This window comes from Stegastes partitus, unplaced genomic scaffold, assembly GCF_000690725.1.
Source record: "Stegastes partitus isolate 25-593 unplaced genomic scaffold, Stegastes_partitus-1.0.2 Scaffold981, whole genome shotgun sequence".
NCBI classification, from domain to species: Eukaryota; Metazoa; Chordata; class Actinopteri; family Pomacentridae; genus Stegastes; species Stegastes partitus.
The window spans coordinates 241,982-259,691 of record NW_007578712.1 but is presented as its reverse complement, the minus strand read 5'-3'; the positions used below and the strand labels follow the sequence as shown (position 1 = coordinate 259,691).

The 17,710-nt window shown below is 40.6% G+C and overlaps 1 protein-coding gene across 1 annotated transcript in view; it reads right to left on the bottom strand.

Moving 5' to 3' along the window:
• ppp3cca (protein phosphatase 3, catalytic subunit, gamma isozyme, a) overlaps positions 1 to 16,969 on the bottom strand; it is a 31,345-nt gene extending 14,376 nt beyond the window's left edge. The window contains exons 1-6 of the mRNA XM_008294634.1: positions 16,253 to 16,969; positions 11,211 to 11,408; positions 9,045 to 9,169; positions 4,150 to 4,261; positions 1,351 to 1,496; positions 981 to 1,120 (exon numbers count right to left, since the gene is read on the bottom strand). Coding sequence (XP_008292856.1) covers positions 981 to 1,120; positions 1,351 to 1,496; positions 4,150 to 4,261; positions 9,045 to 9,169; positions 11,211 to 11,408; positions 16,253 to 16,313 — 782 coding nt within the window. The 5' untranslated portion in view covers positions 16,314 to 16,969. The remainder of the gene's footprint in view (positions 1 to 980; positions 1,121 to 1,350; positions 1,497 to 4,149; positions 4,262 to 9,044; positions 9,170 to 11,210; positions 11,409 to 16,252) is intronic.
• Between the last annotated feature and the right edge of the window lie 741 nt (positions 16,970 to 17,710).

Genomic DNA, 17,710 nt, shown 5'->3' with positions numbered 1-17,710 from the left:
GAAAGAACATTACACCAATGAGATACCATCAAACACATAACTGTCCTATAAGTAGGTTGCCATGAACTTGTGAAACCCCTGACACAACGGGTTTTAGGTGTCAAACACGCTGGTTGCATTGTTTCAAATCACAATTCAAAATGTTATTAATCATTCAGTCCCAATGCTAACTGACATCAGCAGTGTTTACCATTTTCTTCAAGTTCAGTTTAGAACATGCTAATATTTACGAGTTAACACTAAACACGGATGTGTAATGCTCATGAGAATGCCTTTAGTTTTGCAGGTCATAAACTCAAGTGATATTTTGGCGTGATGATGAAAATTAACAGGATCAACAACTTTGCTATAATTTATCTTGAAGGAAAAATGAACACCAAAATATATACAGAAAAGAAAAAAAAACTGCCTCCTGACGTTAACATATTGTAATGTTTGCCAGAGCAGGTGCTATTTTGTTTAATTACAATAACTGCTTGACTTTTCTTTCCTATTCTAAACAGCCCTTCGTGTCTTTTAACCTTTAGAATTGCACATAAGTATTTGCTATTGTGCTATTAAGTTGAGTAATTTGAACCCATTTTCACATTTTATTCTGTACAATCTCTTTGCATCTGTTAACCTATTTTGTAAAGTCATATTGAATGTGTTAACCTATTTTGAACAAGCTGTTTTTATCAGATAACCAGTTTTGAGAGGGCCATTTTTGAAACTGCCTCAATAAACTGTTTGACCTACAAAAAAGTGAAGCACCATCCTCTGACCTGTGTGATGCAGTCCACTTTACATCCCATTATCATATGTCCTTGTCTTCGTATTTGTTTGAGATTAGTCTACGGAAAGCGCTCCACAACTGGATGAAATCACTGTTTTTATTTCAACACAAGTGCTGCATTTGTATCCCTCTGGTACTGGTGCAGACTATTTCTGTAGAATTAAGCTGCATCAGAGGTGAATCAGTTTAATTAAATAATTAATACCTGAAAAAGTAGGAGCAGCCTCTGACGGAGTTATGATTGAAGTGTTCAGAAGTCTTTTCACTGCCGTAGTCCTCACCAGGGTCAGCCCAGATCAGGTCGCACATTGGCCCAAATGCTGGAGGCTCTTTAAACCTGTCTAACTGTTGAGTACACAACACAAACACACTTAGCAGAGATACGGTATGTTTTGAATCAACTTCTTACAAGCAGGAAACCATAATACTAAAAGGAAATTTAATTTTGCCAATGTAATCTTAGACCAATAAAACCAGTTAAAATAAATCAAATCAAGCCATGGAGACTCACAGATCTTCAGTTTTGCCTTTGCAGTACTTTGACACTACTTCATATGTCAGTGGGGATCACTTACTTTCCGTATGTCATCTAGGCAGTTAATTTCTGGTGAGAGTCCGCCATGTACACACAGGAACTGTTGGTTGAGTAGGGCAGCAAGGGGCAGGCAGTCAAAGGCCTCCATACAGGCGTCATACACCCGTTCAGAGTATTTAATTTTACCTGCAGCAAAAACATAGCAACAAACACAAAATACTGCTCACTTTGTGTAGTAACACAAAACTATTTTGTAATGCTTGCTGTCTGCTGTATCTGCCTATTATAGTATCTATGATCAAATGTTTGCCAGAGGTGTTATGAACAAGTAGAACAGCTCCTCTGCCAACAGTAGGACTGATGATTGTTTCCAGGCAGTTTCTGCAGCGCTGCCTGCAGAACGCTGCAGGTCAGATGAGGTCGGAAGGAAGCTGACTCCTTATAGGGCACAAGCAGCAAGGACAGTACAATGTGTGGGACGAGTGAACGCTGCAATCAAGCCACAAAAGTATGCAGGAATGAGCTTTGTACTTGAAATAAATGTGGATAATTAAGTTTGTGGAAGTCTACATTTAGTGTCGACCCCTGTTTTACTTCGAAATTACACTTAATGAGAATAATGAGACAATTCACTATATGACTGTTTCTGCCTAATCCTTCTAAAGTGTAAACTTGGTAGGAGACTAAATACAGTTTTTGCAGTTAGAGAAAGTGGAAGTGACACTATCTATCTATCTATCTATATCTATATCTATATCTATATAAAAACACATTTTTAAAATGTATTTATTTGATTATTTATGTGTTTTTGGACTAGGAGGATATTGCTTTAGTGAAAACCATCATCAGCCCCTTTATCAAACTCCCGGTTATGTGACCTTATGTCTTTTTTGAAGAAAACTTTGACTGAATGAGTCATTATTGCGATTTTATACACATTTCTTATTCCTCTCTTTAAAGTCGATGAGCGTTTCTGTATTTATATTCTGTTTTCTCAGTATGCCACTTGTATATCAGTATTCACTGATCTTCTAGTTTGTCTTTTTTCATTGCAGTTTTAATAAAATAATAGCCTTTAATTTTTGGTATCGTTGGTATCTGTTATGCTTCAAAGCATCAACTCAGTATGATTTCTGCAGGGTGCACAGAGTTTAACTTTAAGACCTTTTCAATACCACTTGAAAAAGCATGGTGGAATACAAGCAGGGCTAATGTAGCCTAGGATTCTATATTAACATTTCTTTTTTTTCAGTACTTCCCAGCAGTATATAACAACAGCTCCTAATTCTACTACTAAGTATCAGAATGAATGCAACCTTAAAAAATAGGGCATTAATAATAATCAATACTGACTGCAATGTAACATCTTATCATTATTTTTTAGCTGTATCACCAAACCTTTTGTTGAAATGCTTTAAACTTGCAACATCTGATCTCTGAAAGGAATCCAGCATTTGAGTAAATGTGATCGCAGTGCTGGTCTGGTTAGTCTACTAAGCTGCGTTCAAACTAAACTAGAGCAAGATGCATCACATGGAGTCAGAAAGTGTTAGACTCTTTTTTTACTGAATGTAATTTTGCTGCTGCATAAAGACAAAAGTGCCAGACAGGTGGGTAATCTAAAATTTAGCCAGTGACATTAGTGATTATTTTTCTTACTTCTACTACTTTATCTGCTGATTTAGTTTACACACATGCTCTTGACTGCTTTCACAGTGAAAAAATAGATATCCAAATCTCAAAGTCCACCACAATCCAAACTATCTTCCAAACCGCTAACAAGAACGTGTGTGTGTGTGTTGATGCGGTGGTATGTGGGTGTGTGTGGGTGAAGATGTAGTAAGTGAAATCCATGTGCATTTGGTAAGGCTTTGTCTTTGCTGTCTGCCAAAGTGTCTTTGTCTCTGAGTTTGCATACTAATACAACCCGACTTGCTCTGCGCACACACAGAGATAGATTCACGCACGCAGCTGTCACAGACTGAAAAAATCAGTGTGTGTGTAACTGTCTGAAACACATCAACAGCATGCCTGGCTGCTCTCCATGCTCCGGCAGTTGATCATCTACAACATGAAAAGGAAAAGCCTTCTTCTCCTCTGTGGGGACTGTAATGCTAATGAACTGCCACATCTTGTGACGGGACTTCCACGTTCTACACACACTTTGTGACAAACATGTCCTACTTGTGGGAAGCTAGTCATGTTATTAAGAAGAATCTGTCATCAGAGGTACCGCACTTCTTTTTCTCTGACATGGAGCTCAACTTCAAATTCCTACATTTCTCAAAAAAGGTGTTTTTCAGTTTCTCATTTGTATGTGTGCTATGTGAACTTGAAAAGACCAAAAGACCTAAAAAAAATAATAAAATGCCTGACAAATTTGGGAAAATATCAAATTGCAATTTTTATGACTGACATTGCAGACTGACTTGCAATCCTTTTTTTAAAGTTAAGCTTTTCTGTGTGATACTAAAATGTGATTGAGCACCACCGCATTAGATATCATCAAAATCACCTGACTGACATGTCTGTTGCACATGGAGGATGCATGTATTTGTTAAAGACTTGACACAACAGTTTAAACGCTGAGTCAGACGCTGCATAACGTACATCCTAAATTTCAGCCTTTGCTAAATGCATCATTGTAATATGCAAATTCAATTGAAAATCGACTAAATGCCAACGTAATTCTGCACTCGCACTACAAATACCATACCTTATGCCCAGGCTTTGTCAGAAATCTGAGACCTCATTGATGCAGACCATTGTGAAGTGCTAAAGAGAGCATAGGAGCACATTACACTAGCCTTCCTAAGGCTGAGAGAGGCCCTGCACTTACATTCCTGTTTGAAGGTGAAGTACTCTGTGAGGTGCCGGCACTCATGGTTCCCACGCAGGAGGAAGAGTGTGGTGGGGTGGTTGATCTTGAGCGACCAGAGGTAGAGAACACACTGGGAGGAGAGACAGAGACAGAGGGAGGGAGAACACAGGAAAGGAAAAGGCAGTGATGTGACAATTACAGCATTTAGCGTAGAATGATATATGACAGAGAAAAGCTGCAAATGTTCAGACATGCTGGAACCAGAGAATGATTGGAGCTTTAGCCTGAAAAATGACTCAACCAAATTAGCAAACTTGCTCATAGGTTATCTGTCAGTCAACTCATTGATTAATCACTTAATTGTTTCAGCTTAATCACATAAATGGCCGCCAGTGACAATTTGTCAAGCACAACATCATCTCAGCATAGAAAAAGACCAATTAAAGTCAAATTTGCAGGTGAGGAAAATTGACTCCTGAGGTTAAGTGGCACAAACCTGCCACCACGTATCACACACTGACACACACATACTCCTGTAGGCCCAGCTATCTGCAACAAATCTAACAAAAAGCACCAGACTTGAAGGTCTTGTTAGACTCAATGTTTGCTCAGCAGACGGTATAAGTTGTTTTATAGCTGCGTTCTTCACATAAAGACTGTCGGTAGCAGCTTTTAATGACTGCAGCTCTGTGAATATTTTCAAATGAAAAAAAATGACGTCCTCCCACACACTTGTCTCCTCTTTATCAGTTGTTTATGTTTCAGTGTTACTCTGTTCAAGTGACCTTGATCAAGACAAGTTAGCTTAACTACCATTTATGCATCATATTGCAGCAACAGTCTACAGAGGATTTTAATAAAATGGAAGTGTGCCATTACAGGCTCCAAACACACACATACAATTAACTATGGCATGATGAAGAGGGATTTGTTTCTCCTTCAGCAACATTCACCATATCAGAAACCATAGGATGTTTCCCCTCTGATCTATATATATATTTGAAAAACAGACCAGCATTTACAATCCAAATCTAATTGCTTCCTCTTCAGTGCTCAGAAAAGCTTCCACTTGAGTCTCTGAGCCCCCTGTTTCAACATACATCAACTTTGGCCCGCTATTAAGTCATTGGAACAAGGTCCCAAGGTAACCAGAGCCAGCAGGTGTGTATTCAAGTTAAAACACAAAGGGGGGGGGGGGCACAACTGCCTTGTCTTATTCCCTTCCACTGTTGAGAGGACTATCGAACTGTCAAGTACAGGTAAATGTGTTGAGGGGGCTGTCGGTGTGACTTGATCCCTTATGTGTAGAGGCGGAGAAAGGGACATGGCTTGGAGTGGCTGGAAGCTGACATGGGTTTTAATGAGAGCCCTCTGCACTCTTTTAGCCAGCCACTCTGCGTTGGAGCCTGGAGTGGGGGAGGAAGACAAAGGAAATGGCACAAAGCTTTGTGTGGCAACATGAACACTGGCTACCTTCGCCTCAAACCCAGATACACACACACACTTCAGCCTATGCCCGGTGTGTGCAGGGGCGAGGCTGGAACGAAGGGAGTCAGTCCACCGACACACTCTCTTGGATCAAAGAGAATTCGCTAAGTAGATAAAGAAGAGCACACAGAGTAAAACGGATTGCTCACATTCACTGAATTTAGACTCTGACAAATTGCTGGCGAGCAATGGTACAACACGGTGATTCTTTAAGTTGCCTTGGTAACCACATCCTGATACCCATTTTGCTCTATCTGTCCTATGTGCTATTGAAGTGAGCTCTGTGGCCTTTAAAATGAAGAGAACTTTCAGTGCTGCTATTGAGAGTCAATGGCTATAAATCCGGAGCTTTAAGACTTTTGTATTGTCTTGTAGGTCATAGAGTCAATATTGTAGTTGTTTGGCTACAGTCATGACTTTGCCCTGATAGGAGTAATATCTTAACTAATGGACAGCTGTTCACTGCTGATTATTTCCATTATTGACTACAATTAGACATTTACTTTCTACATTAATCCATTCATCATTTTAGTTTGTAAGATGTCAGAACAGCATTATTCTTCTGAGCTCAAGGTGGCATCTTCAAAACTGTGACTTTTTTCCAAACGTTAGTCCAAAACACAAAGGGGTTTGCTTGTTATGTTAAACAACAGAGAAAAGCAGAAAACTGTGATGTTTTTTTAACCTGAAGTAGTCATGTGTCTTTAAAAATTACTTTAATGATAGCAAAAAAAATAAAAAAAAGTCAATCAAGTAATCAATCGTTTCGGCTCTACCAATCAAAAGAACTTTGTAATCACTGCTTATGTGTAAGTTACGAGCAACCATTTTGGCTTCTCTCCCTTGCTGATCACAGTTTATCTTTGGTAAGGACTTTTCAGTCACAGACTATATTTGATTTGTTTTTTTATAGCTGCTGCTTTGTTTGTTTGATTACTGTATTAAGTGATGCAAAACTGTATGGAGTTGAAGTGTAAGTATTTATTTACTTTTTTACCAGACTAATATTGGTCTTGTAGAGCCAGGAAGAGTGTTCTTCTCTAGCCACCAACATAGCTCAACATCTGTCCTCCTGTGCTGCTCTGGCCAGGACTAGTTTGTTCTAGTCAGCGCTTTGTTTTTGTTATCCTTTGGTTTTTTGGGAGGCCGAAGATCCCATTAGGCCCTCACCCAAGGCATTGGTAGGGGAAACACTGTATGCCATATAAGTTGAGCCAATGTCAGGCACTCCTTAAAAAGAATGAACCAGACAGTATATTCACCGGCCAAATGACTGGTCCCTTTGGGTAGTATTTTTAATTATATTGGGATAATTGCTTGACTGCAAATTATGTAAGCTTCCAGTGTGTGTTCTACTACTTTTAATTAGCTGCTCCATGTTAGATCTGGCACAGTGCTGACAGCAGGATGTACACTCCTCTCTGATCACAACCGTGCTCCAGCTCCTCCTCCGGGGTGGAGGAGCTCTACAGTGACACTGATAGCCGCTGTGGCTCAGACAAGCTAAACTGTTTTTCAAGTGGCATTAAGGTTAACCACCTCTTTTGGGTTGAAAGTGCTTCAAGTGTCACTTTTCACAGGATATAAATGTGAAAACAATCACAGTGGCAAATTTTGGAGTCTTCAATGGACATAAATCTACCTACATCACCATCAGCCTCCTATTCCTTATTCTGTTTCAATCCCCTCCTTTCATCTCTGACATTTTAGCCACATCAATGCAATATCGAGTGTCCATCCAAAAGCCCCACAGGGAGGTTAGAGTGTTAGCACACCGTTTTGTTAACTCTTACAAAGATCCCACTAGACACCGTACTTGCTAAAAATATGTTAAAACACTTGAAGGGATGAATCCAGACAGCGTAACTGCTTGAAGGCAAAAAAAAAAAAAAAAGAATATGTTGTGAGTATCTACCTTTTGCACCAGTCACGTCAAAAGCATATATTTCTCCTAATCATTTTTCCTAAAAGCGTGCTTTCTCCCCAATGTTGGACATACAATGATTTTTTATTTTTTTTTAGAAAGTGAAGTGAGCTGAGACATTTCTTATTATTTAAAACTTGTAGTCTTAAACCCCAAGCATGAGTAGTTTCCTATACCTGTAAGATAACTTCTGGATTGTAAAATCAATACTGATTCATGACCTCACTACAAGGTCTCATGTTCCACAACAAGGACTAAAATCCGATAAAGCCCTTTAAAGCACTTGTAGGAACAATTTGAGAAGAACAGAAGAATTCTAATGTGGAGTCATATTCAATAAAGAAGTGATTGTTAATACTGTACTTCACTGTGAGTCAGAATAAATGACACTAAAGCTTGAGATTCACACTACTCCCACAAGGTACCCTAATTTTTTTTTTTTTTTAACAAATCTAGATCAAGACTCTTTCCTTGCCATCTGGTGCGACTTCTGCCAACTTTTTTGTGAGCATCAGTGCTGACATAGTTCTCAAAGAACACTTCAGTGACTATATTTTTCATTCCGGTTAAGTAAGTACAACAAATCTGTCTTGAGCAGAAAAACTGTTTTCCATGTAACACATATAAATAATAGGTAAAATACAATTGTTAGGAATATACCTTTTTTACCCATGAAACTGAGTCACCATTTTAACTGACATGAATCCAAACACATAACAGTCACAACCCTCCAGCCAGGGACCTCAATAGGAAAACTGCAATGTACTTTGTGCAGTCAGACTGCTGCTCTCTGTTTAAATCCTTCATCTTATTTTTAACCGTTCCAATAAGTATCCATGAACTGTGCCCTTTAAAGGTGTCACTGAAATAGAAATTCACACAGCAAAATCCTTTCGCCAATGAGCACTACAGTAAGATTTGAAACCAGTACTGTCGTAGTACTTAGCCATTCTCACCACAGGTAACCGTCTTAATCACCTTGAGAGTCAGCACTTGAGAAACACCACCACTATCCAGTTTGTTTTCATTACATCAACTCCTTTCAGTTTGACATGCAGCCAGTGGTAATAATTCACATGCACTACACTACGAGGGAGTGTCAGAAGCCAACCACACACTAACAAGATGCCAGTTTACACTAAGATCAGATATTATGGCAGCCTAACCTGCAGCTAAGGTAAATATATCAGCTGTCACCCATTGCACATCATTGCCAAAGAGCTGTGACAATAGACATAACCATATCACACTGTTCAGTGTCCAATACTGAATGTTTGAGTTGGTACATTTATCATTTTGCCAGAAACCAGTTTGTTTTCTCTACAGTAGAGATGAATGAGAAAAGGATTTAATTTTATATGATTTTAAATGAAAAGTTTAAACATGAAAATAAATCTACAGAATCAATTTCTGCTCGAATGAAAATGTAATCAATTAAGCAATGGGACGATGAATATTTCAGTTCCACAAGTTATTAAAACGCAATAGTACAACAACTTACCTCAATACTGAAGTATCCTCGATCTACGTAGTCACCAAGGAAGAGATATCGTGTGTTACTGGGTGATCCTCCCACTTCAAACAACTTCATAAGGTCAAAAAACTGTCCATGGACATCACCGCATACTGCCAAAAGACAACACAAAACAATTAGAGAAAAAAGGAATAAAAAAAACAAACAGCCATGGATGCAAATAGCCAAAAGAAAACTTCTACATTTATTAAACATTAACATTCCATTCAATCCATCAAATCAGGATTTAACTCTAAACTTAATTCACAGACAATCCATTATGTCAATTTTGTACAAGGTTAATCATAGAAAGCAAGTGCGTTTCCTGACCCTGACGATGAGTGGCATCTGTAATAACAGCAAGGATATTAAAAATATGGACGTGGCAGTGCCAGCCTAATTTGGTTCAGATAATTCAACTGATGCGACCCGACTGCTTTGTAGTAACATCCATAGCAATTTAATTAGGCTTTTCCAAATAGATTCCATGCATCAACTGAATTAATTGGTATAACAAATGGTGTAACAAACATAAGCGTGGTAAATACTTTTTGCAAATGTTTAAGGTATTATTACACAACAACTGACCTCTGAATACTTTTCAGTCCTAATGAAGTTCATTCTGCAGTTAGCATCCTCATATTATCCCATCTGTGAGCTTCACAGGTTGTACTGGCTGCTCAAATCAACCATATAGCCAAGCAAAGACATTTTGTCACACTGGCTCTCCCCCAGGATTTTGGCCATAATTTAAGTGAGAAAACATGAGAAACAAAGGATCATATTTTATAACAGCTGGTCCCAAAGGTCAGCTAAGAAGGAACAGATATTTGTCAACAACTGAGATGATTAAGTCGACACTGAAAGCCTGCAAGACCCTTTGATCTGGCACAGGAGTGAGTGTACACCAGCTGCCAGTATACAGAAGCAGCACTGCAAAGGAATAATGCTGAAGTAGGTGGTGTGTTTACTCCTTATTTACCACGCTTTCTCTGATGTCTGGAAATGACATATAACCTGCATGCAACCGTTTCTTCCTTAAAGTATTTAGAACAGAAGCAGTGGAAGAACTGAACTGTCTGCTGAACCACTCTGTGCAGGAGACTTGACACAATGTGTATACTTATGTTTCAAAGGTTAAAGGTCACGGTCAGCTGCAGAGAAGCCCTGCTAATACCTAAAGGGATTTGGTGTCTTGTTTAAGGAAGCAGAACAGGTGGGTGGGCAATAATATATGGAGTCTGTACTCTGGACCTCTCCTCATACATAGCTGAAAATAATGGCATGTGCAATACATGACACTAGGAGTTGACTAATTAGCAGCCCAGCTGACTATCTGATCCAATATGCAGCATTACTGGTAGTTGTTTTTTTAAGCGAATAAAGTAAAAAAAAAACAAAAAATAAAAATGCGCTACTTTCACTCTGATGTTGCTGCATCTCTCTCTATCCATTTTCACTCTGTAATCTTGATCAATGTCCCGAGTATCCTACAGCCTACTACCACTGGAGAGCTTACCACTAAATGTTAGTAAGCTCTCTTTTAATTAAGATACGTGAAACATAAATAAACAGAACAAATTCTATGAAGTTTTGTGAAGGCGTTTGCGTTATTCTACATTTTGACACCAAGATTTATATTTTTACTGCAAATGTGCATCATGGGGCTGCGAGATGGCATAGTGGTTAGCATCGTTGCCTCACAGCTAGAAGAGCCCCGGTTTGCGTCCCAGTTAGGACACCTGGGATCTTTCTGAGTGGAGTTTGCACGCTCTCACTGTGCAGCGTGGGTTCTCCGGGTTCTTCGGCTTCCTCCCACACAGTCCAAAAACATGCTGGGGTTCATTGGTGATTCTAAATTGTCTGTTGGTGTGAATGTGAGTGAGCTTCTCTGTCTCTGTGTAGCCCTGTGATAGACTGGTGTCTTGTCCAGGGTGTCCCCTGCCTTCGCCCTGTATCAGCTGTGATAGACTCCAGCCCCCCGCAACCCTAGCAAGGATTAAGGGGTGTGTAGATGATGGATGGATGCGTATCATGCCCAAATATTGCTTACTGGTCTCCTTGGTTAACAATAATCAGTATTGGGCCTAAAAAAAACATATTGTTGCACCTCTACAGTCTCTTCGGTCCCCTGGTGGGTATCTGCCAGCCTACCTGTTATAGGTGCCTCCACTTCCAGCATGCACTTCTCTTGACGGAGAATGTTGGCTCCGTCATTGATGATCCTGAGAGCCACGTCCTCCTCCACCCTGCCCTCCTTGACAAGATGGTTGCGAAGCAACTCAGCATTGGGCTTGCCATCTTCAAATAGCTCCTTTATAGTGAGCTTATGTTGTGGAGGGTATGGCACAGCTACAGAGAAAAAATCAACACAATTTGTTAAGATAAGCAGGTCACAGCAAACTGCGAGGCCCCGCTAGGGAGGCATGTGAGAACTGGAGGAGAGAGATGTGAGGCATGCGCCACAGTTTTCCACAAAACTGCTCCCTGGAGTCATAATTCTGTCAAATCTGAACAGAGACATGATGATAATCATATTTATCACATGTTACATACAGTGTGACTAACTTTTCTGAGAATATTATTGTATCTCCTGAATATACACAAATACACTAATGAACCATAGAATAATGACAATCTATATAACTAGACAACTTGCTGGAGTATCACCATGTTTTTATGTTTTGTTCTTTATCAGTGTGATCCAGGGATAGTTGTCTTCACACCCATAGGCACATTACAGACAGGAAGTGCTAACAATTAATTCTTCATACTTGTAATGGTGCTAACTTGCCAAATATAGGCTCAATAACAGGCCTCAAACTGGAGCCCACAACTAACTAAAGTAATGGGCTCCCCAGCAACCAAATCTTGCTGTTTTCATTTGCCAAAGCCTCGAAAATATTGCAATTTTGACTGCAATAAGACTTGGAATTTAACCACTTCTCTTGTCCATTTACTTGAGATTTGTGTTGGAAACAAGGGCTTTATTGTTACCACTCATAGTTTCAACTAGCATGCCTTTCAGCTTGAACGTTCAAGTTAAAAAAAAATTCAACATAATCAAGAGACAAACAAAGTGCTACTCTGAAAGAAAAGATGTCACTCTCATCGTACAGGTAATATTTGAGAAGATATAAGCTCAGAGAGAACTGTCAAGGAAAATAAATATTCTGCATCTCAGGCTGCATTTACTTAAGCTGCAATCATGAGCTGATATTTGCATTGACGGAGCCAAGATGAAGCCAGTGGCACAGGAGGAGGGACGCATACACCTACATGATAACGCCATGTGAGAGATGTACAAGACAGACAGACGGAAGGAAGCCTTGTGCCTCACTTGACCCACCCTCTCTCAGTAAGCTGCTCCACACCACCTACACAATCCTTTTGCCGTCATCATAAAAGGTCACTGCTTTTGAGGCTGAGACCTGAGTGCTTCATGATCAAAACACAACTAAGTGTGCAACAAGTAAAACTGCAAAATTTATCACAGAGAATCCAGCAGTAGGACAGCAGTGCAGTTACGGCAGTTTGCAAATTGTGTAAACATTAACTACACATTAAATGAAGACAGCCATTTCCTACTTTAAAAATACACAGTCATTTTTTAATGCAACTTATGACATGAGATCAAGAAAGCAGGTTTTAATCCAATTCTCCAGAATGGAACCTTAATGCAGTGAACTATATTAAGTGTTAATTGTGGAGATTAGTACTCTTACATTGGCAGCAGCTTCATTCGTTCAAACAGCTTCAGGCAGATAGTTGCCGACTAATCTGCACTTATTCACAACAATAGTAGAGTGTGGTCCAAGGCCTCTCACTCCCAGGGCCTGTGAGGTAAAAGGGATTACTGCAATATGCCTAATAACAGGCCAGGCACACACAAAATGCACCATGCCACCAATTTAGTATGGTGTAAAGGTAGTCTGTTGCACTGCCTGTAAGGCATACAGAACACCATGGTGCAAACACCACATAAGAGTTATTTAAAAAAAATGTCTTTCAACAGCTAAAAATGGGAGCATAAATAAACAGGGGCAACCTTGCGCATTACACACTTTTACTGATGATTTCATCCTGGATTTGTGATATCATCCAGATCCACCTGCAGGTCAGTCCACAGGATACCCTGTGCCATCAAATGTGACATAAAGACCAGTATCAGCTTGTGCAGATCAGCACTACTTGTGCGATAAAGCAGTGCCAGTGGCAATGAACAAGAAAAAGAGAGAGAGGCATAAAAGAGAGACAGGCATTCTGTGAATGTTGTCACACCCACACAGAGCAAATCAAAGTACAATATGAAAAGAGCATTAATGGGTTTTTAGTGTGGGTGCATTTACTAATCAGTGATGCAGTGCCTGAGTGCAGAGGAAGCCAAATATATTTGTCTCTTAGGTTTGTGTCGCAGTCTGGATTTGGGAAACATACAAGCTGATCCAATGAGGTTTTTATAGCAAAAGCAAAGTACAAAAAATATCTGACATGTTTTCTTGTTTTTTTTTTTTTATTGCTGGTGCAATAAAGTAAAGGCTATGAATACGGAACTGTAGGTTGTGCTTGACTCTGAGCAGAAGGTACAGGTAACTGATTGTGGTTAGGCCACAGACCTACAGCCTCGCCTGCAGTGGAAAAGCTAGAGCACAGCTCTAACTTGGCTAGTCTGTGCTGAGGACAAGCTGTCATACGTTGACCAGTGTGGTATAAATAAACAGTAAGTGCTCCCAGGCCTACAAGGCATGGCCGCGAAGAGAGCTGTAAGCTGAGGTACGAGCTTTAAGAACAGATTAGGTAAAGCCTCTATTAGCAAGGGCTTCCAGATTCAGGGGCTGTTTACTTAAAAGCCTTGTCACACTGAAGGAAGGTTCTTGTACAAACAAAGCAGGCTCTGCAAAAAAGCATGAAGACTCAGAATGGGAAGCATCAAGAGCATGAGGTAACCAGACCGTGAAACATTTCAGGCAATAGCCGTGTTGACCAAATTTACAAGCATTTGCCTGGAGGCGGGCAGTAATTACCAACATTGGACAATAATAACTGTTCTGAATGCCAAAGAACTAAAAACTCCATCCAGCTCAACAGGAATAAACCTTCTGCTCACCAATAATAATAATAATAATAATAATAATAATAATAATACATTCTGGGTTGATTTGCCTTTTACAATCAAGTCTGTTCAAACACAGATACAATTGAATCTGCCAGTAAGCTGCATCATTCAATTTAAACAGGCTACAGTGTGCAGTGAAAAACCAGACAATGGTGCAGACTAAAGTGAAGCAAGCCTCTCATAACCCAGTGAAGAAAAATGTTTTGTTAAAAATAATAAGCTAATATTACAATAATAAGCTGAAGCCGCCCTGATACTGGCTTCTTATTAGAGACTGCCTGGCCTAATTAACATTAATGTTTGATGAACTCTTCAAAACCACAGACACACAGTGGGCCACTGCTGCACTGCATCAACACCCACAGTCTGGCATGACAACAAACGAGTCAAGAAACAAAGACACTACTATCTACCATCCTGTCCACCGAGGATAATGTTTTGGACAGTGATATGAGCCAGCGTCTAGAATATGTTTGCTATTGTTTCAAAATCAACACAATAGAGGAGGATTGAATTACAAAGATACGGCTGGGTAGAGATGAATGGAGCGGACTGTGGCTGGATGAATCATGAAGTCCACTTCAGATTGCTCTAATTATCAGTGAATGCATTACCCTCGCGAGCTAAATAGCCAGGCGTGGGGTTTATTTGCCATGTCTGTCGGTCAATCACGTGGGGTGGCGGTGGCATACATTCCCCTCTGGCCTCTTTTTGATTTGATTTTGGACACATGGGGTCAGCTTTAACACACGGCAACAATCCGGTTCAATTAGTGTCAAAGATGACATGTATCTTTCTTGCTTTAAGCAAGCATGCCTTCAAAAACCAAATGAAACCAAGTTTCGTCTTCAGTAAGGTCACGTGGCATCACACACCTATTAGTCTGCAATTTATTCAGCCTGGGGAGAAAACATCAGACTTAATGACCAAATGATTGAGCTACCAGGTCGAAAGCAATATCCAGCAGTGAATGAGCTTAACTGCTGACTTACACAACCAGAGCAGCATTAGACTTACACAGTCTACTGGTTAAGCCCTCTTACCGCCACCGGTTACACAGGAAACTCCAAACCTGCAGTGATATTTTACTATTTTAATTTATAAATCTTTACTCAAAAAAACTGAGCCATGTATGATGTAGAGAATGACTCCTAATGTCTGACTTTTTAATACTGGTTTGGCAAAAGCAATGCTGTCCTCACTCCAGTCTACATTACTTCTTTCTCTTTTCTTCCCTGTCACGTTCCCATTCTCTCTCTCCACCGTGTGGCTGGCCATGTTGGGAACATCACTGGGGAGATTCTTTCCACAATTAACTCACTCTCTCGCTACTGGCTCACACTTCAGCATTCCAGTCCTCTGGCAGGACACTCTCCCAGTGCCCTTGCGGACAGAAAGTGATGTGGGCATTAAGTCATAGTACTGGTGGCGGAGGAGGTGGCAGGGGTGGGGCTGGCTTCTTGCTCTCTCAGGAGCCCCCTCAGACTTGGCTGTGCCTGACCGGTCTTAGGGAGACACAACAAATGGTGTCTTCTCAAAGGGCCACAACAACCTCAGTGCAAAGGAATCCATCTTGTCAAGCTCTGCTGGTAACCTGAGCAGACCTTGAGTATTCTCATGTGTGAGCAAGGACCTCATGATTTTACAGTACATCCATCCTAAATATAAAGGAGGCTGGGTGGGACAACTGCTATGCTGTGACATATATTACATATACTAGTAGACAGCTATGGAGATCAGGCCTTTTTTAAATCACAGCCCGAAAAAAGATGCCCTAATTCATCCACAGCATGAGCATCCCCTGATCAAACTGAGCAGCTGTGTAACTCTGTATGCATCTGACTATAACAGAACAAGGAAAATTACAACACAGACAACTGTTGTTAGGTATTCAGATATGGCTGCGGAGCTGGCTGCTATAACAGCAATAATTCGCCACACGCCCTCTTGAGAGGCAAGTATTTAAACAAAGTTTTGTTTTGTTTTTTTCATTCTAGAAGCCACAGGTGGTTTTCAATGCACCAGCTACCAGCCAAACCATTTACAATGGGAGTACAGTAATCTCTCAACACTGACTCACCTTTAATCAGCCGTTCCGTTGTGGACTGTTTCTCCTGCTTGTCTTTATCCTTTCCTGACATCTTCGCTTTGACTGGCGGCTAATTTCGGGGTTCAAATCTTGCACAGCTCTCAGTCCAGCTCGCCTGAAGACAAGCTAACACATACGTGTGGCCGTCACCTCCGTCTTGACTTTCGGTCGGGGTCAGAGGCACTACTTTTACGTTTGCTCTTTCTAACAAACAGTGAAGATTAGCGAGCGGAGGAGGTCCAGCCCTTGTTGTGGTTTGACTAGCTAATAACGTAGCTAGCTTGCAGCAACATTAACGCTGGCAAATAATTAAAGCACAAAGTAGTAATTTTTGACACAACTGTAGAAATGTGGTTAAAATAAATTTTAAAAAACAGGCAACGGCTTGCTGTGCAATAGTACGGCAAATAATACCTGGACGTCACCCAGAGCGAGGCTGCCGTTAGCAGCTAATCCGATTTAGTTACTCTTTTTCAGCTAGTTAGCCAGCTAACATCTTAACGTATTGGCAAGTCGGCGGACAGGCAAAGACAGCAGCGGAACACTGGCGTTTCATCTTCTAAGTGCGGGTCGGGTATTGTCTTAAAATATGACCGCGGCAGCACGTTGAATCGCGAGTATTTGGTATGCACAAACAGCGCGGGTCCTCTCAAGATGCAGACAGCGTCTTGACAGCGTATCCTCCTCCTCGGATTAAACTCTAATCTGACAGTGAGTGAGGAGCAGCGGCGGATTTCCTACAACATGGTGGAGCCGATGTGACGTGACTATGGAAACGAGCACGTGGGCTGGAGGCGCGTTCACAAACACCGAGCTCCTTCATGACGTGACCTGCGGCCGGTCCACGTTAAAGGTCCAGTCCGGTGAAAGTAGACTGTAAAAATAAGACAGCCGTAAGATCAAACCGTGTGCTCAGAAGCTTCAATATTCATCCCAGTGAATTAATATGTGTACACCCTCACTGGTAAACCCTGGCAAAATCTGTGTTCCTGTCTTGTTGCTTTTATTTGTTTTTGTTTGTTTGTTTATTTTGGGGGGGTCTTTATGTATATTATATATTTAATTATGTATTTAATGTCTTCTGTTCTTGTGTGGGGGCTGCAAGATGGAGCAGTGGTTCGCACTGTTGTCTCGGATGAAGAGCTGCAACTATAGGGCTGTCATTCAAAAGTACAACTTTAAACCTGTTGCCAGGATGTTTATTTCTGCCATTCCTCGACATATACCACCATGCTGTTCTTATTCCATGTAAAATGATAGTCCAGAGAGAAAGTTAGACGCAATAGAAAGTTCTGGTGTCTTCTTCCTGAAGGGGGCGTGGACAGCAGCTATAAATGCAAACACACGACCGTCTTTGCAGTATTTGAAGATGAAAAGCTGAGAGACACAAATGAGGGACTGGCAGTCATTTGTTAAAAAGAAGAAATAACATGTAGTGATGCACAACAT